Genomic DNA, 27411 nt, shown 5'->3' with positions numbered 1-27411 from the left:
CACATTCTCCCCGTGTCTGCGTGGTTTTCTTCCTGGTGCTCCGGTTTCCTCCCACAGTCCAAAAATGTGCAGGTTAGGTGAATTGGCCATGCTAAATTGCCTGTAGTGTTAGCTGTCGGGGAATGGGTCTGGGTGGGTTGCGCTTCGGCGGTCGGTGTGGACTTGTTGGGCCGAAAGGCCTGTTTCCAGACTGTAGATAATCTAATCCAATCGATAAAAAACAGGAATGGGTGAAAAAAATGCCATAGTGTTATCAAAACTGGATGGGTTCAGTAGTAAAGAGAGCCTGGGTAATGTGGGGCTTTTTCTTCTCCCTGGTGCGTCAAAAGCTAACGGGTTGAACATACAGATGTCTCCAAATAAACTCACAAGGGACATAGGTAAGGTGAATAGCCAAGTTTGTTTCCCCTGGGTAGCAGAGTCCAAACCTAGAGGGCATATTTGAATGTGAGAAGGATAGATTTAAGAGGGAACTGAGGGGCAACTTCTTCACAGAAATTGTGATGTGCATATGGAACTAGCTTCCAGAGACAGTGGTGGAGGTGGATGCAATTATTTTTAAGACATTTGGACAGATCCTTAGGGAGCAAAGTTTGAGTGGGATGTACGTCCAATGCAGGAATATGGTAATAGTTTATTTTAGGAAAGTTGATTGGCATGGATGAGTTGGGCCGACTGGCCTGTTATCATACTGTATGACTCCATGACTTTATGTACAACTCTTCTCAGTTTTGATCAATTTCACTTTACTTTTACAGATGCAAATCACTGGCGAGTGATGGGAGGACCGAGTAAGTAATCGTCAGAGATATGAAGTAGAAACTGTATCGCCTTGATACTGGGAGCAATAATTTCCAGTTGAGTTTACACAATGCCCCACCTTCTCCCATTCTCTTCCCCTCTGCCGTTATAGGAACTCAGCAGCTTTTTATAGGCCTGAAAAGGAAGCTGTCACAGCCTGTTGGAGATTGATCATTTCTTGAATGATACAGCAAAATCAAAATAATTATATCAGTTCTATTTCAATTCAGCGTGTTTCAGTCTTCAATTTATGAATCGTACCTTACTCTCTGCAATAAAGTGAAATCACTGACATCATAAAAACAATAATCTAACAGTACAATAATAGCCCATGCCTCAAAGTCTTTCCAAGATTACTATACATAGTATAGGGGAGGATCAGAGAACATAAAGGGTAGGAACCCGTAGAGGGAATGACCCCAAAATGATCTCATTTCCAATACAGTTTGAAAGGATGAAGCTGAAATAAAGACGTGAGTATACCAATCGACTAAATGTGACTACAAATATATGAGGGAGGAGATTCACAGAGTTGAATCGAAGGAGAGCCTAGAATCGGGTTGTCAGGTGAGGAGTGTTTAAGAGCTCTAACTCTGTGCTCGATGAGGTATAGAAGATGAGGAAGTGATCTGATTGAAATTTGCAATGTATTGAAGTCTGGATAGAGTGGACATTTAGAAGATGTTTCCTTAATTAGGAGAAATTAGGACGAAAGGGCACAGCCGCAGAGTGAAGAGATGACCATTTTGATGAGGAGGAATGCTTTCAGCTGGAGCAGCGTGAATCTGTGGAGCCCATTGCCGTAGAAGATTGTGGAGGTCAGGTCATTGAGTTATTTTAAGACGGTAAGACTTGAAAGCTTTAAGCAATAAAGTGTTTCTTGATTAGCAAGGGATAAAGGGTTATGGCGAGAAGATGGGAGAATAGGATTCAGAAACATATCATCCATGATCGAGTGCTGTAGCAGTTTGGATGGAGTGAATAGACTAATTCCGCTCCTATATCCTATGGTTTTATAGTATCAGCTTATCTAGACCCAGTACATCCCATGGACAAAACCAACATCATCTACAAAATTCCATGCAAGGACTGCCACAAACACTACATAGGACAAACAGTAAGAAAGTTAGACACCAGAATACACGAATACCAGCTATCCACAAAAAGATACGACCCTCTCTCCCTCGTAGCCCTACACACGGATGAAAAAAAGCCACCATTTCGTCTGGGACAACACATCTATCCTGGAACAGGCTAAGCAAAGGCATGCCAGAGAATTCCTGGAGGCCTGGCACTCCAACCACAACGCCATAAACAAAACACATAGATCTAGAGGCCATCTATCAACCCCTCAGAAAACGAACAGGAAATGACATCACCACAGACCAGAGAAACCCCATTCAGGAAAAAGTTATAAATAGAAAGCAGGAGACAACAGCTTCGCTTCACTTGGAGGTCGTCACTGATAATGTTACCTAGCCAAGTAATGAAACGTCTGGATATCAAACCTACAGTTCAGCGAGCAAACTACACCCTAAAGGAAAGCATACCAAACGCCTTCTTCACTATCCTATCTACCTGCGATGCCACTGTCAAGGAGCTATGAACCTGCATTCCAAGGTCTCTTTGTTCAGCAACACTCCCTAGGACCTTACCATTAAGTGTATAAGTCCGGCTAAGATTTGCTTTCCCAAAATGCAGCACCTCGCATTTATCTGAATTAAACTCCATCTACCACTTCTCAGCCCATGAGCCCATCTGTTCAAGATCCTGTTGTAATCTGAGGTAACCCTCTTCGCTGATCACTACACCTCCAATTTTGGTGCCATCTGCAAACGTACTAACTGTACCTCTTATGCTCGCATCCAAATCATTTATGTTAATGACAAAAAGTAGAGGGCCCAGCACGGATCCTTGTGGCACTCCACTGGTCACAGGCCTCCAGTCTGAAAAACAATCCTCCACCACCACCCTCTGTCTTCTACCTTTGAGTCAGTTCTGTATCCAAATGGCTAGTTCTCCCTGTATTCCATGAGATCTAACCTTGCTAATCAGTCTCCCATGGGAAACCTTGTCGAACGCCTGACTGAAGTCCATATAGATCACCTACTACTCTGCCCTCATCAATCTTCTTTCTTACTTCATCAAAAAAGTTAAACAATCTTTATTCACACTGAGGATAATAATCAAGAAAACTCATGGTTTGGTTGCTTTTCTATCTTGAGGACTGGAGTACAAAGATGCAGAAGTGATGCTGCAGTTAACCAACACCCTGGTTAGGCCCGACTTGGAGCAGTTCTGGGCACTACACCTGAGGAATAATAGTTTCGCCTGCGAGGGAGTAAAATGTCAGTTCACAAGAATGATACCTGGACTTTGCGGTTAAATTATAAGGAGAGATTAGACAAACTGAACCCCTTCTCTCTAGAATTTAGGAGACGTTAAGGATGACCTGATTGAATTTTTCAAGATATTAACAGGAAAATACAGTGTCAAAAAAGAACAATTTTCACTGTCAGGGCGATTTGACAACTAAGGAGGACAGAGTCTGAGAATGAGGCACAGACTATTCAGTAGAGATGTTAGGGAAGCACTTCTCCACACAAACGATGGTAGAGGTTTGGAACTCTCTTCCACGTACAGCAGTGGATGCTAGACCAGATGTAAATTTCCCCTTCCCCCACCTCATCCTAGCTTCTAACCTCCAGCAACTCGATCCCCTGACCTGTCCGGACTTGTCCGACCTGCCCAGCTCCTTTTCCACCTATCCACTCCACCCTCTCCTCCCTGACCTATCACCTTCATCTCCTTCCCCACTGACCTATTGTACTCTATGCCACTCTCTCCCCACCCCCACCCTCCTCTAGCTTATCTCTCCACGCTTCAGGCTCTCTGCCTTTATTCCTGATGAAGGGCTTTTGCCCGAAACGTCGATTTTGCCTGTCCTCAGATGCTGCCTGAATTGCTGTGCTCCTCCAGCACCACTGATCCAGAATGTGGAGAGAGAAAGCCGATATAACGTTTCCAGTCCAGTGACCCTTCTTCAGAACCGATTAGATGAAGGCAGTGTCCAGAAAGAAACACGGGAAAGCAAAGGAAGCATCCATAGTTGTTGATAGTGAATGTTAACCACACTCCAAAAACTGCATGCGTTACTTTCAGCACTGCCAACCCATTGTCAATTCCTCATCATCTTTATTATTCAGCTTCTCTTCTTCCCTAGCTTCCGATTAACCAACCCTTTGTCTGGCTACCTTATTCTCTTTCCCTAAATAACATCTCCTTCTATGTTTTACACTCCTTTACCACCTACTACCTTTTTCTAAACGTTTCTAGGTCTGAGGAAAGATCACTGGATGTAGAATATTAACTCTCCTTGCCTATCTCTCCAAATGTGACCAGACCCGCCCAATTTCTTAAGTCTACATCCAATTTCTCCAAAGTGAATTCACTTACTTTGACCTTGACTGATATTCAATGTCTCTGTCAGTTTTGATAATTTATTTTCAACAGTTCTCTGAATTTTGTTATTTTAGTGTCGTGTATGATAAAGACAGACAAAAGAGATCTTGTTTGTCTGACACGAATTTCATCTTCACAGTTCCACAGATTCTCACACTGGGGCTCAGAGTTTAGGCATTAGGACCAGTGTATTCAGGAGAGATGATGGGAAACCCTTTTTATGCATAATTGTTCATGGCATGCTGGTATCGCCGGCTGGGGCGGCATTTATTGCCCGTGCCTAATTGCCCAGAGGGCAACAACATCACTGTTGGTCTGGAGTCATGTGCAGCCTGTAAAAGTAAGGACAATAGAGTGTCTTCCCTCAAGGAGATTCGTGAAACAGATTGATTTTTTCTCTCACAATCAGAATTAGTTTCATCATCATCATTAAACTCTTAATTCCAGATTATCATTGCATTAAATTTCTAACCCCTGCCATAGCAAGATTTGAACCCACTCCACAGAACATTATCTGATTCTCTGGATTAATAGTCTAATGAAAATACGTATCACACGAAGTGTAGGATTGTTGTGGAACTGTCTTCCACAAATCATTTATTTTAGATCAATTATTTGAAATAAATCTGAGAGAGATTTTTGTTTTCTTGTTAAGCAGAGGTATTAAGGAGTTACGGGATAAAGGCAGGTCTATGAAGTTAGGTTACAGGTTTGCCACAATCTCAATGAATATCAGAATGGCCTAGTCCTGTTCTTCTGACATTCAACTACTTCTATTTTTATATAATTGTTTAGAATGTTATGCGTTTGTTTTGCTGTAATTTTCTTGCGTATCTGCATGCTTTCACGTGTTCTGAATTGTTTTCTGCTGTCTAATAATTCTCGAATGTTCTGACGGACATGAACCTTCGCAGCATTGGATCCCTTTGGCGTAGACATTGCTTATTGAGATGGAAACCTTCAGAAGCAACTCTTAAGCAGAAATTAAAATCTTTGTGATCTCTCTCTCTATCTATCTATCTATCTATTTCTATCTCTATCTTTTACTCTCTGTCTCGTCGTCAAGCCTGGTTCATCTGGGAGCGGAGGGGAATGTTTTGCTTTATTTTCAATCCAGGAAATGTTGCAAAGAGACTTTGAGAACTCGGGGAACCAGGAGCGGATTTTCGCTGCGTCAGTTGATGTAAAGGAGGATGGGGTATTGAATTGATTCACCGGTTGTGCTTCAGTAAACAACATGACAGACAAAGGAAGCAATGGCGATGAAGGGGTTGGGGGCGGTGAAAACGTTGTTATGTTTTCACGTCCATATACATGCACAGCTCTTCCCTGACGACAGAGGCAGATGTATTTTGATTCGAAACTTCTATGTTCAACGCAGCATAAGTAACGCTCTCACAATTGTTGTCGTGTACTTTGGAATACTCGCCCTGCATTGAACAACATAGAAAGTAGTGTTTGTAAAGTATAAATTGATATCTTGTGATTTTGCTCCTCTAGAAAGGCTTTTTAAATATAATTTGTCCATCTATCACAACCTTTTGGTTCCTGTCAATCTCTTTCTCACTACCTCCACACTCTGCTCTTTTTTTTGCAGGCTCTCAATTTAGCTGAGATCACAGTGGTTAGTAAGATTGCGAATGTCATCAAAATTAGTAGAATCTGTGAAGAAGTTTATCTAAGAGTACAATCGGATCTTGATGAGATGGGCCAATGAGCTAAGGAGTGACATGTGTAGTTTAATTTGGATAAATGCAGAGTATTGTATTTTGGTAAGACAAACCAGGGTAGGACTTACATAGTTAATGGTGGGGTCCTGGGGAGTGTTGTTGACCAGAAGGCACTAGTAATGTAGGTGTATAGTTCCCTGTAAGTGCTATCACAGACAGACAGGGTGATGAAGGTTGTGTTTCCACAATTGGCTTCAATGACTGGCACATTGCGTGCAGGAATTGGGGCGTCATGTCGCGGCTGTACAAGACAATTTCAAGGCCATTTTTAGAATACTGCGTACAATTCAGGTCGCCCTGCGTTAAGAGAGATGTTATTAAACCAACGAGGGTACAGAAAATAATACAATAATGTTACTGGGATTTAATGATTGACTTATCGGGATAAACTGGACATTTTTCCCTGGAGCGTAGGAGGCTGAAGGGTAATCTTATAAAGGTTTGTAAAGTCATGAGGGGCATAGAAACGGAAAATAGTCAAGGTTTCTTCCTCATAGTGAGGGAGTCCAAAACTAGAAGGAATAGGTTTAAGGTCGGGGGGAAGATTTAAAATGGAGCTGAAGATGATTTGTGTATGGAATGTGCTCCCAGAGGAAGTGGTAGAGGTGGATTCAATTACAAAGCATTTAGGCAGATACATGAATAGGAAATATTTAGAGGGATATGGGACAAATACCGAGTTCGGTAAATTGGACCGAGTTTGGTTTAGGAAACATGGCTGGCATGGAAGATTTGGGATGAAGGCTCTGTTTCCATGCTGTACGAACCTATGACTCTTTCACTTTGTAATGTGCTTCCTATGTTTATCTCTACCTCATTATTTCATTGACTTTAGTCCCACTCTCTTCACCGTCTGCCCATTGTTCCGCTGTTTGTGTTGATTTTCTGCATCCCTCCCCGTTTCCCATTCTCTGTTAATTAATCCATACTTGTCCTAATCTTCGTCACCCTCCAAGTATATTGTTTATCCTAAGACTCTCTCTGTCTACAGGATAAACTAATTAGACTTTGTATAACAAGAAAATAATAAAATAAAATGCTTTGAGTTTGACTAATAATGGTGTGCTTACCATGGAGTTGCAATAGATCAAGTTGGCGTTGTCGTCTGGTATAAAGGAAGCACAGATATTTAGATTTATTTTTCCCTATTTCAGCAATGAGACTTGGTGATTTATGTTGTCAATAGTTTTTGTGTGCTAAAACCTGGCGCCCAAAATAAAATGTGTCGAAATATTTTAAAATCTCTCGCCACACCCTTGCCTTGGAGTGGGAGAGGGATATCTGGTGATTCAAACTCAAGGTGGCCATTGCTCAGAACAGAGAGATGTTGAGATGGAGTCCTCAGGAAGCCGGTGAATAGAACCCACTTCGTCGACATCACTCACAAGCCATTCGAGAGAAACACCCTTACCAAGCATGTAGGCTATTAAAATGATGACAAATAATATCTTTGAATTTATATTCTGTTGAACAGGATTTGCCTTGGAATGGAGGGATTGCCTTATGAGTTAAACAGATTGGGATTGGGAGTGAACGCAAACGCAATGGCATCACCTCAAACGCTTGTTTCTAAGATGCTATGCTTGAATTAACTTGAAGTGAGTCTCCAAAAAGATATTCACTGTGTCCCAAATTAAATGGCTTGTGTTTTGTCTGGAAGACCTTTAGCTAGCACTACTCAAGAAGGGTTACTTGACTAGAAACATTCATGCTGTCACTCTCTCTCTACAGATTCTGCCAGACCGACTGAGATTCTCCTGCATTTCTGGTGTTATTTTCTTTAGCTTTTTGACCTCTGCAGTATCCACTACAACAGGAACCAAGTTATTTCAATGCTTGTTTCTGATGTTGAGACTCTCACTTAACTGAGAGTGAATAATCATACAATGAACAGGAATGAGGTTTAGGAATTCTCCACTAAAACCATTTACACATTTATCACCTTAATAATCACAAATAAAGATGTTACTTTTTTATCGCAGTCATTACAACCAGTCACTAACTTCTGCAACATACTTACAAATGCCATCTTGGTCTTTGCTGTCTGTAATTTGAACTGCTGTGGATGCAGTCCTGTAAAATAAAGACATATATTGGCTCAAACGTTCTCCCGATGTAATGGGAATTAATGTCATAAAAATCAATAAGGAACAAATACTCGATATAACAATGTTTTAATAAACATTTCTCGAAATGTTGCATATTGTCAAATGCCAGATTATCACGAGTCATATAACATCCTCACCTCGGAATATTTTGACGTTTATTCTGACCTGTGAGATATGAAACAATAATGCAAAGTTGAAATGCCTCAAACATGATGGTCAATGTCAATAATACAAAACAAAGAACTGCAGGGTGTTAGATAATAGAATTAAAACGGAGAATGGTAAAGAAGCACAGCATGTCTGACATTACCTGTATACCATTACAAATAGAAATCTGAAGCACAAAGTGACATGGGACTCTGAGTTCCGGATTCTCTTCAGGTTAACAGAGAGGTTCAGTTGGCAGTTAGGAAAACAAATGCAACGATAGTTTTCATTTTGAGCAGATAGAATGCAAGACCAGAAATGTACTGATGAGACTGTACAAGGTTCTGATCAAACCACATTTGGAAAATTGCGAGCAGATTTCGGCCCTGTATCTAAGGAAAGATGCGTTGGCCTTGGAAGGGGTCTCCAAGAGCGATCCAGGATATAAAGTGCCTTTCTTTTGGGAAGCGATTGAGTACTTTGTGTCTATACTCCATGGAGTTCAGAAGGATGAGGCTGGAGACCAGATTGAAGGTCACAGAATACTGAGAGGCCAGAATATTGCGGCCAAGGAGTCGAATTTCCACGAGCAAAAGAGAAAAGGACCGGAGGGCACAGCCTCATGGTGAATGGACGGCTCATTAGAACTGAGTAGAGGATTTCTTCAGTTAGAAGATGGTGAACCTATGGAACTCATTGCCGCAGAAGGTGTGGAATATATTTTTTTAAATGACTGTATTTCTATAGGTTCATGATTGGAATGTCGATCAAGGCTTACTGGGAGAAGGCAGGAGCATGGGATTGAAATGCATGTCATCCATGATCGAATGGAAGAGCAGGCTGTATGGACTGAATGGCCTAATTCTGCTCCTATGCCCTACAGTCTTATGGTCTTTGCCAAAGAGATCTGTGCGCCTTCGCGTTTTGGGGGACAAGGGCGGGTAAGGCAGAGCCCTCATGTGTTTTTAAGGCTGCAAAAGACATTTTATTCATCAGTCAAGGAATCAAGGAGAGGTGCAGGAAAGAGAATGTGAGCAGTGTCCGATCAGCCACAATTCTATTGAATGATGAAGTAGGCTCTATGGAGTGAAAGGCCTGCTCCTGTTCCCATTTCTTATGGCGCTATGGACTTGAAATGTTAACTCTGTTTCTCTCCCACTCTCCATAGACACTGCAAGAATTCTTCAGTTTCTGCTGCAATTTCGTTTTTTTTATGAATCCAAAACATTTGGTGTCAAACTGGACAGAATCAAACATTTAAACTGAAATCTCCCAAAAAGAAAAAAAAACAATACGCATTAAGAATATGAACATTCGAAACATAAGGAGCAGAATAGAAGACAAAAAAGTCATGCTTTTCCTGTTACAGCTTAGTACCCCCCGCTGCGCAGATACAGGCCATTTGCCCCTTCCAATGAACATTCCAGCCAGACCTACCCTGACCCTCTGCCTGCATACCCAACTTTCCTACAGCTAATCCACCGAGACCACACACCCCGAATACTTCGGGATAATTTAATAAAGCCAATCCGGCTAACCTGCACAACTTTGGACAGTAGATAGAAATCCAACCAGTCAATTAGGAGAACATGCAAACACCATTCAGATAGTCATAGAGTCATACAGCACAGAAACAAGACCTTCTCTCCAACCAGTTCAAGGCCAAACCGTAGTCCCAAACTAAACTTGTCCCACCTGCCTGCTCATGACCTATATATCTCCAGACATTTCTTTATCATGTGCTTATGGAAGTGTCATTTAAACATTGCAACTATATCCACACACGCCACTTCCTCTTGAAGTTCATTCCACACAAAAGACACTCTGTGATAACGATAATACCCCTCAAGTCATTTTAAAATATTTCTCCTCTAACCTTAAGAATATGCCCTGCAATCTTGAACTCCCACCCAACCCCCGCCCCACCTTAGCGAAATGACACCCGCTTTTCATCTTGATTATAGTTATCTATAAATCGCAATAAGGCCACCTCTTAACCTCCTGCTTTCCAATGAAAGATCAACGACTTAGAAGTCCTACAGTGTAGAATCAAGCCATTCAGCTCACCAAATCCGCACTGACCTTCTAAAGAAGATCTCAAATCCATACCCTGTCCCGCTAACCCTACGTTTCCCTTACCTAATCCACCTAGCCTGTACTATATGAGCAATTTAGCATGGTCAATTTACCTAACCTACAAATCTTTGGTTCGTGGGAGGAAACTTGAATACCGGGAGATAACCCATGCAGACAAGGGGAGAATGTGCAAACTCCACACAGGCAATCGCCAGCGGGTGGAACAGCTTTTGGGTCCCTGCCGCTGTGAGACAGCAGTTTTAAACACTGAGTCCAGGAGTGATGCTAATTGCCCACAGCATCCATGGATGCGTAGGTTAAGCGTTTTAGTTATGTGGAATTCAGGGTAATCGAGAACAGGTAGGAGTATGGGCCTCAGTGGAATGCTTTTCAAACGGTCGGTATGGACATATTGGGCCCAATGGCCTGTTTCCACTGTGTCGGAATTCTCTTGAAAAAAAAACCCCAGTCTCTCAGAACTCAAGCTCTCCTTTGCTTGCAACATTCTGGTAAATCTGTTCTGAACCCTTTCCAGCTTTATAACATCAAAAACTAGTGTGAAAGAAGTCACCCAAGGAAGGAATTGAATCCAAATCATTGGTGCTGGGAGGCGTTAGTGCTAACCACTGAGCAACTGGCCTGCCCTGTGGAGACTGGATATTGTTAAGGACAGTGAGTGAGTGATCCATCCTAACTGCTTCAGAAAGACTGCTCCCTCGTGAAGTTTGTGAAATGACTGCACTGAACGGAGTGCTTGACAATATATTTAAAGCATACAAGGAGCAGATAAATCGACGGTTAGGACTGGAGTCCTTCATCAGAAATGAGGCCGAGACCATCAGGGGTGGAGAGATAAATGGGAGGAGGTGGCATTGGCGAGAAGGGAGCTGAGAGTGCAATAGGCGGATGGAGGTGTGCGTAAGGGTGATAGGTCAGGGTCGAGGGTGGAGCGGATAGGTGGGAAGGAGGATTGACAAGCGGGACAGGTAAGGAGGGCGGTATTGAGCTGGAAGGTTGAAACTGGGGTAAAGTGCAGGTAAGGGAAATGAGGAAACTGGTTAAGTCCATATTGATGGACATGGTGTTTTATGAGTGTCAAGGTGGAAGATAAGGCTTTCTTCTTCAAGACGTCGGGTGGGAGGGAGTGGTGACGGAGGAGGCTCTAGAATTTCTATATTCTTTGTTCTAGGCCCAGGGCCTGCATGCCCTCAGCAGAGCAGGAGTGGGAGTTGAAATATTCGGCCACTGGGTGGTGGAATGGCTTGGTGTGAGTGGCCCGGAGATGTTGTCTAAAGTACTCTGTGAGAAGGCATCCAGCCTCCCTAATGTAGAGGAGAATACATCGCGAGCAACAGAAACAATAAATAGCATGTTTCGAAGTACAGGTGAAACTTTGATGAATGTGGAAGGTTTATGAGGCCTTGGGTGGATGTAAGGGGGGAGGTGTGGGTGCAGGTTTTACAATTACTGCGGTGGCAGGGGAAGGTGCAAGGATGCAAGGAGGGGATGGTCACTTGTTATGGCGTGGACCTGACCAGGTAGTCATGGTGGGAACAGTCTTTCTGGAAAACAGATAGGGTTTGGGAGGGAACTACATCCCTGGCGGTGCGGTCCGTTTGTAGGTGGCGAAAATGTCGGCAGATGATGTGATTTATGCGGATGTTGGTGCAAGAGAAGGTGAGAAGCAGAGGGGTTCTGTACTTACTGCAGTTGGAGGGGAGATGAGGGCGGACGTGCGGGACGTGGATGAGATGCATTGAAGGGCATCTTCAAACATGTGGGAGGGCAATTGGGTCTTCTGGTGTGTTCTGTGGTGGGACTGATACTCCTGAGAGCAGATGTGGCGGAGGTGGAGGAATTGGGAACATGGGATAGCATTTAATCAGGAGGTTGGGTGGGAGGAGGTGTAATCCAGGTAGCTGTGGGAGTTGATGGGTCTGTAAAATGTCAGTGTTAAGTCGGTCCTTCTGGATGGAGTTGGAGAGGTCTAGGAAGGGGAGTGAAGTGGCAGGGATGGTCCAGGTGATTTTAAGTTTGGAATGGAATGTGTTGGCAAAGTTTATGAATTGTTTGACCTTCTCATGGGAGCACGATGTGGCACTGATGCAGTCATCAATGTAGCAGAGCAAGAGGTGGGGAGTGGTGCCGGTGCATCTCTCGAAGATGGACTGTTCTACGTCGCCGAAAAAGAGACAGGCATAGCTGGGGCCTATGCGGGTGCCCATGGCTACTCCTTTTGTCAGGAGTAAGTGGGAGGAATGGAAGGAGAAATTATTGAGTGTGAGGTCCAGTTCAGCCAAATGAATAAGAGTGTCAGTGGAAGGGTACTGGTGGGGACAACGGGAGAGGAATAAATGGAGGGCTTGGAGGTCCTGGCCATGGGTATTGCAGGTGGAGAGAGATTGGATGTCCATGGTGAAGGTGAAGCATTGGTGGTTGGGGAAACGGAAGTCTTGGAGGAAGTGGAAGGCGTGGGTGGTCTCCCAAACGAATGTAGGGAGTTCCTGAAACAAGCGGACAGGACAGTATCAAGGTAGGTGGAGATCAGTTCAGTGGGGCAGGAGCAGGCTGAGACGATAGGTCAGCCTGGGTAGGTCAGGGTTGTGAATATTGGGTAGGAGGTAGAATCTGGCAGTGTGAGGTTCCAGAACTATGGGTTTGGACGATGTGGGTGGGAGATCCCCTGAGATGATGAGGTTGTGTATGGTCTGGGAGATGATGGCTTGGTGAGGTCATGTTTGAGGGGGTCGTAGGAGGAGGTGCATTCGAGTAGGTGCCTGGCTTCAGCGCTGTAGAGGTCAGTGCGTCAAATGACCACCACACCCCCTTTGACCGCAGGTTTGATGGTGAGGTTGGGGTTGGCGCAGAGGGAGTGGAGGGCTGTGCGTTGTGAGGGCGAGAGATTGGAGTGGGTGAAGAGGCTGGACTGGTTCTAACTAGGATTCTAACTCTGGTTGAAGTCAAGGTAGAGAGATTGTAATTTTGACCCAATACATTCTGGTGCAGTTGCCAAATATTTTGTTTTGTTTATCGGCCACCCATTGCTTTTGCACTTAGGAAAGTAGCGACATCAGCAGGCTGTTCAGCCCTCAAGCCTTTTGTGCCATTCAAGAACATCATGGCTGATCAGTGGACTAACTCCACATACCTGCCTCTGGCTCCTGTCCCCTTCACAGCTTTACTTCACAAACGCTTCTCTATTAGATTTGAGAATACACCATCCCCTGTCTTTTTGAGTTAAGCTGTGGCTCTGTATGGAGGGAAAGCGACCGCGATTGGACACCTCCTATGAATGTATCAAAGGCCAAGAGGGCTAAAAAATACAAATGTACTGAATGGTTACTATGAGGCCCTCATTGCCAACACAAAAACGTCTCTCTATATCTGAATGTTACTGGGGCACTATTGCAGAGTTAAGGACAAAATGCCTGATGGCCCCATGTACTAGCTCTTGCAACCTATGCCTAATTTCTGGAGTTACAATTGAAAGTTAGTGATTGACTTATCGTTAATTGTCTTTCAAGTCTGATGGCTATTGTTTAAATACATTCATGTAATGTGGGCATCACTGTTCAGGTCAGGATCTATTACCTCTGCTCTTCAGAACCTCGTCTCTAAAAGTGAATTGACCTCTCCTTCATTTTTCTGAAAAAAACATTCTTTTCGGACTCCTTTTTGTACCTATCAACTGCTACTTATCCTCACGTCTACCTTTTCTGTCTAATGAACTGAACATTTTACATCAGTATTTTAAAGAGCCCATTTCAAAGAATATGAACAGAACAAATCTCCAGATGCGCCAGTGTCATTCACTGAATAAACCAAAATGAAAGTAAACTCTGTGTCTAGCTGATCTGAACACACAAAACTAAAACCTTTAGAACCTTAGAGTCATACAGGCCCTTAAGTCCCATTTGTCGATGCTGACCAGATTTCTCAAACTCTACTCGTCCTAATTACTTGCATTTGGTGCATATCCCTGTAGAACTTTCCTGTCCATGTACCTATCCAAATGTCTTTTTAATGTTGTAATTTTGCTCACCTCTACCACTTCCTCTGCAAACCCGTTCCATATACTCACCAGCCTCTACTCAATAAAGTTGAACCTGAGGTCCCTTTTGCAGCATTCTCCCCTCACCATAAACCTATGCTCTCTATTTTGGGACTTCAATACTCTTTGAAAAAGACCTTATCTATTCACCCTATCCATACCTTAGATTATCTTACCATCATAAGATCACCCCTCAGCCTTCGACACTCCTGAGAAAAAAAAAATCCCAGTCCATCTTGCCTCACCTTATAACACAAACCCTTCAGTCCCAGCAACTTCCTTGTAATTGTTTAAATATATTTATTCTAGTTTAACAACATCCTTCCTATAGCAGGATGACCAGAACTCTATGTATTATTTCAAAAGTGGCCGAAACAATATCCTTTAAAGCCACAATAAGAAGTCCCAAATCCTGTTCTCAAGGCTCTCACCAATACAGGGTAGTGTGCCAAACACTTTATTCACCACTCTGTCTACCTGTGATGCCACTTTAGAGGAATTATGTGCCTCCACACACACCCCCACCCTCAGGCACCTCTGTTCAAAACACTCTCAGGCACCTCTGTTCAAAACACTCCCAGGGCCTGATTGAACCTATATTTTCAAACAATATTAATACGACATAAACCTTGATCACAACTATCTGTTCACGTTTCCAAGTTTCCCACTAAACTGTCACAGTTATACAAGTCTACAGCACAGGAAAATACACCTCAGTCCCATGCTGATCTGTGCTGGTCAAAAACGTTTCTAATCCCATTTCCTCAGCGCTTGACCGATTGCCTTGGCATGGCAACGGCACATCTAAACCGTTTTCTCCCACTTTTCCAGGCAGCAAGTTCAAGATTCCCCACTGTCCCTTAGTAAATCTTCCTCTTCACCCTCTCCCAATACTATCGCATCCCTCCTAACCAATTATATTATACTTTTGAATAAGTTACCTTTCTTGACAATAAGAAGGCACAGCACCACAAGTAAAACAATGATCACAGCAGCACATCCCAGTCCAACGAACATATATAATCTCTTCTGGGCAGCTATGTATTGCAAAAGAATGAGTCACATTAATGAACGGCAAAGAAACATCAGTATGTCCCACTGAGAATAATGAGGAGAAAGTGAGGTCTGCAGATGCTGGAGATCAGAGCTGAAAATGTGTTGCTGGAAAAGCGCAGCAGGTCAGGCAGCATCCAGGGAACAGGAGAATCAACGTTTCGGGCATAAGCCCTGAAGAAGGGCTTATGCCTGAAACGTTGATTCTCCTGTTCCCTGGATGCTGCCTGACCTGCTGCGCTTTTCCAGCAACACATTTTCAGCTTCACCACTGAGAATAATATCCATTTTGAAACAGTAGATGGTCCTCTTTTGGACATACATTCCAACTTAAACAAGCAATATAGCTAATCAATATTTAAAAGCTTACTGTTCCTGAGAATTGAGTAGGAGCGAATATCTGGTCTGTCCCATAACAGTCACTACGTGTGGCTGTAGAGGAAGATTTAATAGAATGTTGCCTTGGGGGCCTGGAGAGTTTTCGTGGAGAGAGATTGGACAGACTGCGTTATTCTCCTTAGAACAAAGAATATTCAAAGATTGTGACATGATTGACATCCATAAAATGATGCTGGCTGGGATTAGTTTGACAGAAGAAACTTTGCCACTTGACTGTAGCAATGACTGGGGAGACGGTGAGGGGGAAATGGATTGAAGATAACGGGCAGACAGTTTACAAGCGATGAGAGGATTTTGTGAAGACCCAAAGGGTTGTGGGAAATCTGGAACTCACTGCCTGTAATGGTAGGAGAGGCATAAATTCTCATCCCATTGAAGGGGGCTGTGGATACGTATTCACAATGCCAAGGCAAAAAAGGCTATGGGTTGGCCAGTGGGAGTAGAGAATAAATAAGCTGTTATTCATTAGCACATATTTTATGAGTGGAGGGGCCTGTTTCGGGACTGTAGGACATGAAATTTGAAATCTCCCACTCATCCATTTTTGCACAAAAGCATTCACTGGGCATGTCCACTGTTTGTTATTTTGATTATTTCCCCTACTCTGGGGGATAACCTCGGAGACGTTTCAGCTGCTCTGTTGAATTCACAAAAATGCATCCTTCTGTGCAACTCAAAATTAACCGTGCTACGAAAATTGGGGCCCTGGATTGTCGAATGGTTATGCCTGACAATGCACAGACAGTCTCTGTCAATGCCCAAGTGTTATATCCCATTGAACAATGGCAGTAGTATCTGGCATTGTTTGTGCATCAAGATGACGTCATCCAATTCAGAATTAGGGAGACGCCTAACAGGAGAAAGGGCTTATAACCCACGCTCAGACCTTTGATCAAATTGCATCAAGTTACATCAAGGGCAGAGGACAGACATAAAGCCTGAAGCACTATCAATCATTGAACAGAATTTCTTGCAACTATCAAATTGGATTAAAAAAAACTAGCAGTAAATTTCTTTACCTGCATGTATTTATGAAAATGAGGAAGAATTTCACGAACATATAATTACCTTTTGATGTGTGATCGTCCTTTCTTTTCTCTGTGACTGAAACAGATTGGCTGAACGGGGAAAGAATGGAACGTCCGTTTACCTCTGTTTTATATCGACAACTGTAGTTTCCTGCAGAGGAATGTTCATGGATGTTGATGGTAATGACCGCAGTATCTTCAAGACCAGTCACATGATGTTCCTGTCTAAAATCTTTCCTCCGACTATTGTAAAAGGAGAATATTCCTCCACTGGGCCGAATATCACCTTGGCAGGAAATCGATACAATGTCCCTGCTTGAATTGGCATCGGAATCTGACAACGCTTTGATATTCGGTTTGGAGAGTTGATCTGTTCCATAATTTTAAAGTAGACTTTTACAAAAAAGAACAATCGTATTTTTTAAAAAATCAAAACACTCGAAAGAAGAAAGTGTGGAAGAAAACAATTGCAAAGTCCAGAAAGAGAGATCTTCATAGCAAAATTTTTAAATCAAATGCATAAACATGTTGCAAAGTAAATGTTAACCAAAAAAACCTTAACTGATATCATCCTATAAAATAGTACACTACATAATGTTAGTATTGAGTTTTTGTTTTTCATTTATGGGACTTTGGCATCGTTAGCTGGCCAGCATTGATAGCCCGTCCCTATTTGCCCTTAAGAAACTGGTGGGAACTGCTTTCTTGAATCGCTGCAGTCCATTTGCTGTCGGTTTACCCACAATGCCGGTCGAGAGGGAAATCCAGGATTTTGTCCAATGACTGCGAAAGGAAAGGTGGTATATTTCCAAGTCAGGGTGGTGAGTGGCTTGGAGGGGAACTTGCTGGTAGTGATGTTTCCAAGTATCTCCTGCCCTCGTCCTTCTACATGGAAGTGGTCGTGGGTTTGGAAGGTGCTAAGGATATATGGAGAATTTCTGCAGTGCATCTTGTAAATAGTACATGCTGCTGTTACTGAACACTGGTGGTACTGAGATTGAAAGCTTGTAGATGTGCCAATCAAGCGGGTCGCTTTGTCCTGCATGATGTCAAGTGTTTTAATGTTGTTGCGGCTGCCCCAATTCACGCATGTGGGGTCGTTTCCATCACACTCCTGACTTGTGCTTTGTGTATCGATTTTAGGGTTTCAGGAGGTGAGTTACTCACCGTAGTATCCCTCATCCCCGAACGGCTGTTGGAGCCACTGTGTTTTACGTGGTGAGTCCAGCTGACCTTCCTGTCAATGGTAATCTCAACCATGTTGACAGTAGGAGATTCCGTGAAGGTAATACCATTGTACGTCAAACGGAGGTGGTTAGAGCATCTCTTACTTGCGATGGAACATAGAACAATACAGTCTAGCACAGGCCCCTCGGCCATCGACGTTGCATTGACATGTGAAACCGATCTGAAGCCCATCTAACCTACACTATAACATTATTATCCATATATTTATATAATAACTATTTAAATGCCAGTAAAGTTGGTGAGTCTACTACATTTGCAAGCAGGGCATTCTACGCCCCTACTACTTTCTGAGCAAGGAATCTACCTCTGAAGTCACCCATCCTTCAATTTAAAGCTGTGTCCCCTCGTGCTAGCCAGCATCGCCCGAGGTAAAAGCTCTCACTATCCACCCGATCCAATCATGTGATTATCTTGTATGTCTCGAATAAGTCACCTCTCAACTTTCGTCTCTCGAACAAAAGCAGCCTGATGTCCCTCACCCTTTGCTCATAAGGCCCCCCCACCATGCCAGGCAACATCCTGCAAAATCTCCTTTGCACTCGTTCAAATGCCTCCTCAACTTTCCTATAATGCAGCGACCAACATGTACACATGACTTCAAGCGCGGCCGCACCAGAATTTTGTCCAGCTGCAACATGACCTCATGGCTCCGAAACTAAATCCCTCTACCCACAAACCATACGCCTTCTCAACAAAACTATCAACCAGGGTGTCAATTCTCAAGGATCTATGCACATGGACACCGAGATCTCTTTGCTCACTGATACTACCAAGAGTCTTACCATTATCCCAGTAGTCTGTATTCCCGTTACTTCTCACAGTTTCCTTTGGCCATTGTCTGGCATTTGTGTGGTGCGAATGTTCCTTGCCACTTGTTGGCCCAAGCCTGATATTGTCCAGAACTTGTTGCGTTTAAACATGAACTGCTTCAGTACCTGAGGAGTCACAAATGACGCTAAACTCTGTGCAATCATTGCCGAATATCATCACTTCTGTCATTCTGACAGAGGAAAGGCCGTTGATGAAGCAGCTGAAGATTGTTGCGTGGAAGACGCGACCCTGAGGGACTCCTGCAGTGATGTCCCGAAGCTGAGATGACTGACCCTCCATAACCATAACCATCTTCTTTTGTGCGAGGTATGAAGCTAACCTCAACCATGGAATTCAACTCTTTTTTCCACGTTTGAACTGAGATTGAGATTTGTATTGAGATCTGGATCTGATGGATCCTGGCCAAACCAAAACGGGGCGGCACTCAGCAGATTGTGGCTGAGCAGGACCTGCTTGATAGCACATTTTAGATTACATTACAGTGTGGAAACAGGCCCACACCGACCCGCCGAAGCGCAACCCTCCCATACCCCTACATTTACCCCTTACCTAACACTACGGGCAATTTAGCATGGCCAATTCACCTTACCTGCACATTTTTGGACTGTGGGAGGAAACCGGAGCACCCGGAGGAAACCCATGCAGACACGGGGAGAACGTGCAAACTCCTCACAGTCAGTCGCCTGAGGCAGGAATTGAACCCGGGTCTCCGGCGCTGTGAGGCAGCAGTGCTAGCCACTGTGCCACTGTACCGCCGTACCGCCCACAATTTAATGGCCCCTTCCATCACTATACTGATGACGGAGAGTAGACTAATTGGGCGGTAATTGGTCGGTTGGATTTGTCTTGCATTTTGTGTACCGGATGTACCTGGGCACTTTTACACATTGTTAGATCAATGTCAGTGTTTTAACTGTCCCCAGCAGACATCACTATGCTCATCCCTGGAACTTCTGGATAGCAAGGACACCTACGTCAGTGTCTGACTACAGCTCCGCGTTCAACACCATAATTCCAAACGAACCCATTTCTAAATTCTGAGACCTCGGTCTCGGCTCCTCCCTCTGTAACTGAATCCCGAACTCCTGATACATAGACCACAATTAGTCAGAATGTGCAGCAATGCTTCCTCTATCATAATCCACAATACCGATTCCCCACATGGTTGCGGTTTCAGCACACATCTATACTCATAACACACTCACGACTGTGGGGCCAAATTCTCACCCAAATCCATTCACAGGTTATCTGACCGATAACCACCGTTATCGGTCAGATGTGAAACAATGATGAGACGAAATACAGAAAAGAAACTGTGTGCTTAGCAGCATTTTGTAAAGACAACAACATCAGCAAAATCAGCAAAATCAAGGATTTCAGCATTGACTTCAAGAATCAGAGAGGAGGGCATGCCCTCAGATGCATCAATAGTGCTGAAGTAGAGATGGTCGAGGGTGACAAGTTCCTGGCAGTGATGATTGCAAACAATCTGTCACGCACCTCGCATGTCAACGCGATGGTCAAGGATGCTTAACAGGTTCTCTACTTCCTCAGGAGGCTAACAAAGGGCAGAATGTCCACAAGCTGCCCTTAATACTTTTTTTATAATTGCACCATATTTGACTGCAGCACAGTATAGCAAGTGCTCAAGAAATCACAGAGAGTTGTGAACGACGTATAAACCAACCTTCCATCTTTTGATCTCTTCGATACTCAGGACAGCAACCAAAATAATCAAGAAATCCCCACCACCGTAATTTTATTGTATGCCACTCTTTTTCGTCAGGTAAACGATACAAGGGTTGGAATACATGATTGCACAGATTCAAGAACAACTTCTTCCCCATTGTTACCAGACTTTTGAACAGACCTCTCAAATATTAATTCTGGTCTCTCTCTGTACCTTCTCTGCAGCTGTATCCCTGTATTCTGCACTCTACTCAGTTACTCTGATGCACATTGTAAGGCACGATCTGCGTGTAAAGCTTGTGAAGCTACACTTTTCACTTTATCTCAGTGCATGTGACAAAATTAAATCAAGCATCAAATACAAAGTAAACGTAGGTTTCATGACATACCTCCGACATGTATCTGAACAGGATCAGTCAATCCTGATCTTCTCCATGTTCCATTCTCCAACAGAAATAAACATTCACACATGTAACTTGCTTTGCCTCTGTTTAAGGGTGTTAACGGTAAAGATGTTTCACATTGTCCTTCATGAAGATCTTTGTGATGACATATGGAATTGTAAAAAAATTGTACCCTTGTGACTGGACATTGGCAGCTACAATTCACTGATGTTGCCTCTCCTTCCAAAAACACTCCATATGATGGATTCAGGGATACTATTGGCTTGGGGAAATCATCTGCGGAATTCAGTTAAAACATTTCATCTGTAGAATATGTTTAATCAAAATGTCTGAACTGTTACAATAAGCTGACTTCATGTGAACTTTATTGAAAATGTTTGTGCATCGATTTGTAGCCTGGGTTCTCAGCTGGGAATTGATTTGCAGATGTTTTGTGCCCTCTCCAGGTGGCATCTTTAGTGCATTGGAAACTCCTGTGAAACATTATGTACTGTTTATCTGGTTCTGTTTCTGCTGCTTCTGATTGCCAGTTATGGTTGTTCATTGTAGTGGCCGTTATATTGAGTCCAAGTCAATGTGATTATTGATAGAGTCCGTGCCTGTTTCTATCAAATCTCTCACTGTCCTCTGTTTAGCGTGTGCTTTGATCGTTGTATTGTCCCAGTCAAATTTGTGGTCCTTGTCGTTTGTGTGTACGGCTACCAGGACAGCTGGTCGTGGCATTTAGTGGTTAGTTGGTGTTCGTTCATCCGGATTGTTAGTCTTATTCTTGTTTGCCCTTTATCGTGTTTCAGGCTGCCTTTGCACGAAGCAATGGTCTCATTTGATGTAACAGCACTGTTTATGTCACTTGACAAAACTCTGGCTAGAGAGACTATTTCCAATCTCCTGAACAGGCAGAACAGAAAACATGATGTGGAAACCTACCAACAAGGACTGTGTACTCAAAATACTAGACACACTTCGCATTCAAATATATGAACAGATCAATGGGACACCTATGGGCTCACCCATCCCTGGGCTCATAGCAGAAGCAGTGATGCAAAGATTGGAACAAGCAGCACTAGCACAAGACTAACCCAAACTCTGAATCAGATACAGCGATGCCACATTTGTCATCAGTAAGAGAACATAAATTGAGAATATACACCGGATCATTAATACCATATTCACAGGAATCACATTTACAGGAGGAGGAAAGAAACAATCGATTCCTATTCCTGGATGCGATGGTACAAACAACACAGAACAGTGAATGCACCACAAAAGAGTACACCCTGACCAGATCTTGAATTACAACAGCAACTACCCGAACATCCACGAGACAATCTGTATTAGGGATTCAACACTCTGCAGCACTCCCGGCCTACAAAGAGAATAAAAAACACGTGCACAGAGTCTTCACCAAGAACGGATATCACTACAACTACATTCGCAGATGGCTAACAACCAACGTGACAAGGACATGCCACGTCCTAACAAATTAGCCACGCTACCTGATTTTAAAAAATGTCTCCGAGTTGACATCAGACTTCTCCGACCATGAGGTTTCATGTCAGCCCATAAATCGACAGCCATGCTCAGACAACTCACAAGGACAAAACACCCTTACCCAGCATGTGCAAGACTAAAATAATTTACAAAATACCATGCAAAGACTGCACGTAATAATGTAGATGATGTACAGACAGACAACTAGCAATCTGCAACCATGAACACCAACTGGCCGCTAAACACCACGACCAGCTAACCCGAGTAGCTATACACACAGAAGACAGGGAAAACAAATTTGAATGGGCCAAGACAACGATCACAGAACAAGCTAAACAGAGGTCAGCCAGTGAATTCTTCGAAGCATGGACACGGACTCCATCAACAAGCACCTTGACCTGTACCCAATATACCGGTCACTACAACGAAGAACTGGAAGCAGCAGAAACGGAGCCAAATTCCAGAAGACACAGTGCAGCACGACTTCACAGGAGGCTACAAAGCACTGAAGATGTCACCGTGACAGAGGATGAAATATCTGCAAATCAATTGCCCATCTCGGCGAACATACTCACAACCAAGACTGCATAAGGATTTCAGACTAAAGTTACTCAGTTTTAGCTGATAGTTCCACTTACTGTTTGAAATTAATCAAAGTGTACGGGAATACTTGCCTTTAGAGCACAGAGTTTTAGAGCAGGGAGATGATGCAGGGACTGTATAAAGTGTTGGTTCGGTCATCGAACGAGGGTAATGTGCCCAGATCTGGAATCCACATTCTAGAACGGATGTGACAGCACTAGGAGAGGGTGCAGAGGGATGTTACCTTGGGACTGTAGAGTTTCAGTGAGAGGGCGAGTGGACAAACAAGGGTTATTTTCGCTGCAGCAGAGGATATTTAGAGAGGATCATTATTGGGATGCATAAGGTAGACAGGAAGAACTTTCTGCTCATTGACGGAGAGATCAATGAGTACGGGAGAGGGACAAAGATTGAAGGTAAGGGCAAGTAGGATTAGAGGGGATGTGAGGAAACATGTTTTCACATCAGTGGGGAATCTGAAACTCACTGTCTGTAAGGGTGGGAGAGGCAGAAACCCTCACCACATTGAAGAAGAATTTAGATGAACACTTGTGATACCAAGGATTTTGACCAAGTTCTGGGAAAACGGGTTTAGAGAATAGTGAGGTGGCTGCTTTTGACTAGAATCGATCTGATGGCTGTGTCATATATCTCTGGGACTGTACGACTAATGTTTATAAAATTTTGTTTAATCTTCTTATGGTCATAATATGATTATAAAGTTTCAAACAACAGAACCTGATCGTGCCACGAGGTTCATATTATTCATTATAATTCTCACACTATTTCTTCTGTCCACTGCCAGGAAATATAATCAACCAATCGGTGACACTCCATGATAGACGGACAATAAAAAGACGCACGATAACATTAACTTTCAAAATGATGTCGATAAAGCTGGATACAAATTTTAGCCGTACATTTGTTTAAACTGTTTCTCATCAATCAATCTGATAATCAAGTGGAAAAGCATTTAGACAGTTAAGTATATGTAAAAGAATTAAATGCATTTTAAATTCTCATACTCACATATCTCCTGCATTTCGACCAAAATGTGGAAGTGGACTATTGGGAAGTGATAAAGGAATTGATTAATATTAATATGTTACTATTTAAAAATCTGGAGACAGACAGAGATGCAAATTTCTGTAATGACACATTTGGAGGTCGGACCACGAAAAGGGATTGTATTGTTTTTGGAAGATGTGGATGTAGGTTTGCTCGCTGAAGCTGGAAGGTTCATTTCCAGACGTTTCGTCATTCTACTAGTAACCTATTCAGAATGTCTCCGGGAAAGCACTGTTGATAATTCCTGCTTTCCATTTAGATGTTGGGTTTCTTTGGGTTGGTGATGTCATTTACTGTGGTCACATCATTTACTGTAGTGATGTTATTTCCTGTTCTTTTTCTCGGGAAATAGTGACCATAACAGCATAGAGTTGTTGGAAATTGTGACCATTATACTACAGAGTTTTATTTTAAGTTTGAGTGTGACATCATTCATCTTAAAGCTGAACAATGGAAAATACGGCACAACCAAAGAACTGGAATAAATTTTGAAAGTACACAAAAAATGGTCAATAGGAGATGCGCAAAATTATAAATAAACATTTCAGGTTCCACAACAATAGCCAGTTCCTTTCATGGACAATATCTAATGGGAACTTGGACTTAGTATGTTTTATGAAAGATATCAGAATTTCTAGAGTTGAAAGTAAGTGGATTATAAGAGTGCCAGAAACATAATTGCTGCATTGTTGACCAACTTTCATAATTCTATAGATATTGAAAATGGTCATGCTGACTCGATAGCCTTTTAAATAGCGAAGAAAATGTGTCAATGCAGTTCTTTGTCAGCTTGGCAAAATGGCAAAATTGGACAGAACCAGTTTGGCTGCTTTAAATACTGAACATGCTTCAGAAATCTGATGGACCTTTTTGAGGATATTTAAACATAGAACATAAAATAGTACTGCACAGTACAGGCCCTTCGGCCCTCCATGTTGTGCGGACCTTTTATCTGCCACTAAGCCCAAACTAACCTACATACCCATCATTTTACTATCAATCCACGTGCCTATCTAAGAATGTCTTAAACAACCCTAATGTATCTGCCTTCATAGAACTGTTGGCAGTGTATTACACACTCACACCATTCTGTGTAAAGTACCTACCTCAGACTTCTCCAGTAAACCTTCGTCCAAACACCGTAAAATTATGTACCCCTTCCCCCCATGATAGCCTTTCACCCTGGGAAAATATCTCTGGCTATCCACTGTGTCTGTGCCTGTCATCATCTTGTACACCCCTATCAAGTCACCTCTCTTCCTTCTTCGTTCCAATGAGAAATCCTGAGCGCCCTCAAACTTTCTTCATAAGATATACCCTCCAGTCCAGGCAGCATCCTGTTAAATCTCCTCTGTACCCAGTCTAAAGCTTCCACATCCTTCCTTTAATGAGGCGATCAGAAGTTAACTCAATACTGCTATTGTATCATCTTCGAAGGCAGGCTACTTACCAGTTGTAAGAAAGATTGAAAATGCGAACATTTTCCGACGAAATTTCCACCTGATACTTTGGACGTTGAGATCTGAGTTTGCCTTCTTTCTTGCTTAAGTATCCTATTAGTTGAAGCCAACAGTCTGCATTGAGCATTTTGAAACAGGAACAGAGATGATAAATTGTCATGTGGTTTCACAAAATTATTTCTATTGCGCACGCTATTGCTCATCATGAAAAAAAAAACATGGTGTTGAGCAGTCAGCGCAGATGCAGTCTGCATAACTAGGAGCCTTCAGGCCATTCAGCCAGATTACACAGGGGGCTAGCTCAGTTGGCTGGCTAGCTGGCTTGTGATGCAGTCACACTAAGAGCACGGGTTCAGTTCTCACATCCAACTGTCATTACTACCATCTCATCCCTCTTTTTAGACATGCTGACCCGCAAGATAAGCTCCCCCCTCCCCAAGTCATCTCTCTCTCAATAGGAGAGAGTGGTACTATGACAATATTATCATTACCCAGTGGTTAGAAGCCAAAGTGCATCATTATCTGAAGATTGCAAGCATTGACTGTCAAAGAAAATGTATATATATGATGTCTATTTGAATTCTACTGTAATTTATGAAATCAGTTGCTACATCATGTGCTGGTATAACTTTGAGGACCAGTTATAGGAAGGATGTTATCAAGTTGAAGAGGTCTCAGAAGAGATTTAATCAGGATGTTGCTGGGTATGGAATGTTTAAGTTATAAGGAAAGGCTGGGTTTTTTTTTTCACTGGCACGTAGGAGGTTGTGAAATGATGTTGTAAAATCACAAGGGTACAAGTCAGGTTAATGGGAGTTGTCTTTTCCCTAAATTAGGCAATTTCAAGACAAGGGGGCATATTTTTAAGGAGAGAGGAGAGATATTTTAAAACAGCATGTTTTTGTTTTACACAGATGTTGATTCGCATGCAGGATGAGAAATTTATGCTTGTGAGCAAAATTACAACATTTGAAATACATTTGGATAACTACATGAATAGGATTGATTTTGAAGGGTGCGGGCCAGGAGCAGGTGGAAAGTTTAGTTTAGTATCATGTGTGGCATGCACTGGTTCGACTGAAGGATTTGTTTCTATGCTGTGATATTATAACAATGTGTTTCCTCAGGAGAAGAAAAGATGATTTTGCATTTCGTAAGTTTGTTCCGGAGACATAAAGTTTATTTTTATTTACTCATGGCCAGCAATTATTACCCATCCTGATCTGCCCTTGAGCATGTGGCAGACAGCTTGTTGGAGAATTGCATCCTCATGTCTTGCTCTCAATGCTGTGTCTATTCAAATTTGTTACTCTTATTATTGTTATTATTATTAGTTCGGTGATAATGGCCAGTAATGCAGAATACGTAACGTAGAACCACAATTGCAAAAGAGGTTTCAAGATAGTTGAAGATTCATCCTATTCTAACGCAGGTTAATTATAAACTGCACATATTTTATTAGATCTCAACCATATTGATATTATAGGGTCATAAAGATGTACCGCATGGAAACAGACCCTTCAGTCCAATTTGGCCATGCCGACCAGATATCCAAACCAATCTAGTCCCATTTTCCAGCACTTAGCCCATATCCCTCGAAGCACTTCCTACTCATATTCCCATCCAGATGCGTTTTAAATTGCATCAACCTCCACCACTTCCCCGGCAGCTCATTCCATGCATGCTCCACCCCCCACGTCAAAAAGTTGCCCCTGAGAGAAAAAAAAATCAGGTTGTCAGGTGCATGTTGGTTTTAACGAATATAGAGAGTATTTTAAAGAAA

At 42.7% G+C, this 27411-nt stretch overlaps 1 protein-coding gene across 7 annotated transcripts in view; it reads right to left on the bottom strand.

Moving 5' to 3' along the window:
• Positions 1 to 4826: 4826 nt before the first annotated feature.
• The window catches only part of LOC148135482 (uncharacterized), a 65075-nt gene continuing 42490 nt past the window's right edge, over positions 4827 to 27411 (bottom strand). For 2 of the 7 annotated variants that reach the window (XM_087984821.1, XM_087984820.1), the window contains exons 2-10: positions 25619 to 25721; positions 24130 to 24165; positions 21013 to 21303; positions 16896 to 17225; positions 15317 to 15412; positions 8239 to 8266; positions 8014 to 8066; positions 7064 to 7098; positions 4827 to 5693 (exon numbers count right to left, since the gene is read on the bottom strand). In XM_087984821.1, coding sequence (XP_087840947.1) covers positions 5556 to 5693; positions 7064 to 7098; positions 8014 to 8066; positions 8239 to 8266; positions 15317 to 15412; positions 16896 to 17225; positions 21013 to 21303; positions 24130 to 24165; positions 25619 to 25649 — 1038 coding nt within the window. In that variant the 5' untranslated portion in view covers positions 25650 to 25721 and the 3' untranslated portion in view covers positions 4827 to 5555. Of the gene's footprint in view, positions 5694 to 7063; positions 7099 to 8013; positions 8067 to 8238; positions 8267 to 15316; positions 15413 to 16895; positions 17226 to 21012; positions 21304 to 24129; positions 24166 to 25618; positions 25743 to 27411 lie in introns of all 7 variants that reach the window. The other 5 variants (XM_087984819.1, XM_087984824.1, XM_087984823.1 and 2 more) reach the window with 5 other exon arrangements.

The sequence above is a fragment of the Chiloscyllium plagiosum genome, unplaced genomic scaffold (genome assembly GCF_037043375.1).
Source record: "Chiloscyllium plagiosum isolate Xiang-an unplaced genomic scaffold, Cpla_swu_hap1 HiC_scaffold_49, whole genome shotgun sequence".
Classification (NCBI taxonomy): domain Eukaryota; kingdom Metazoa; phylum Chordata; class Chondrichthyes; order Orectolobiformes; family Hemiscylliidae; genus Chiloscyllium; species Chiloscyllium plagiosum.
The sequence above is the reverse complement of the archived record's forward strand: the minus strand, read 5'-3'. Positions and strand labels throughout refer to the sequence as shown.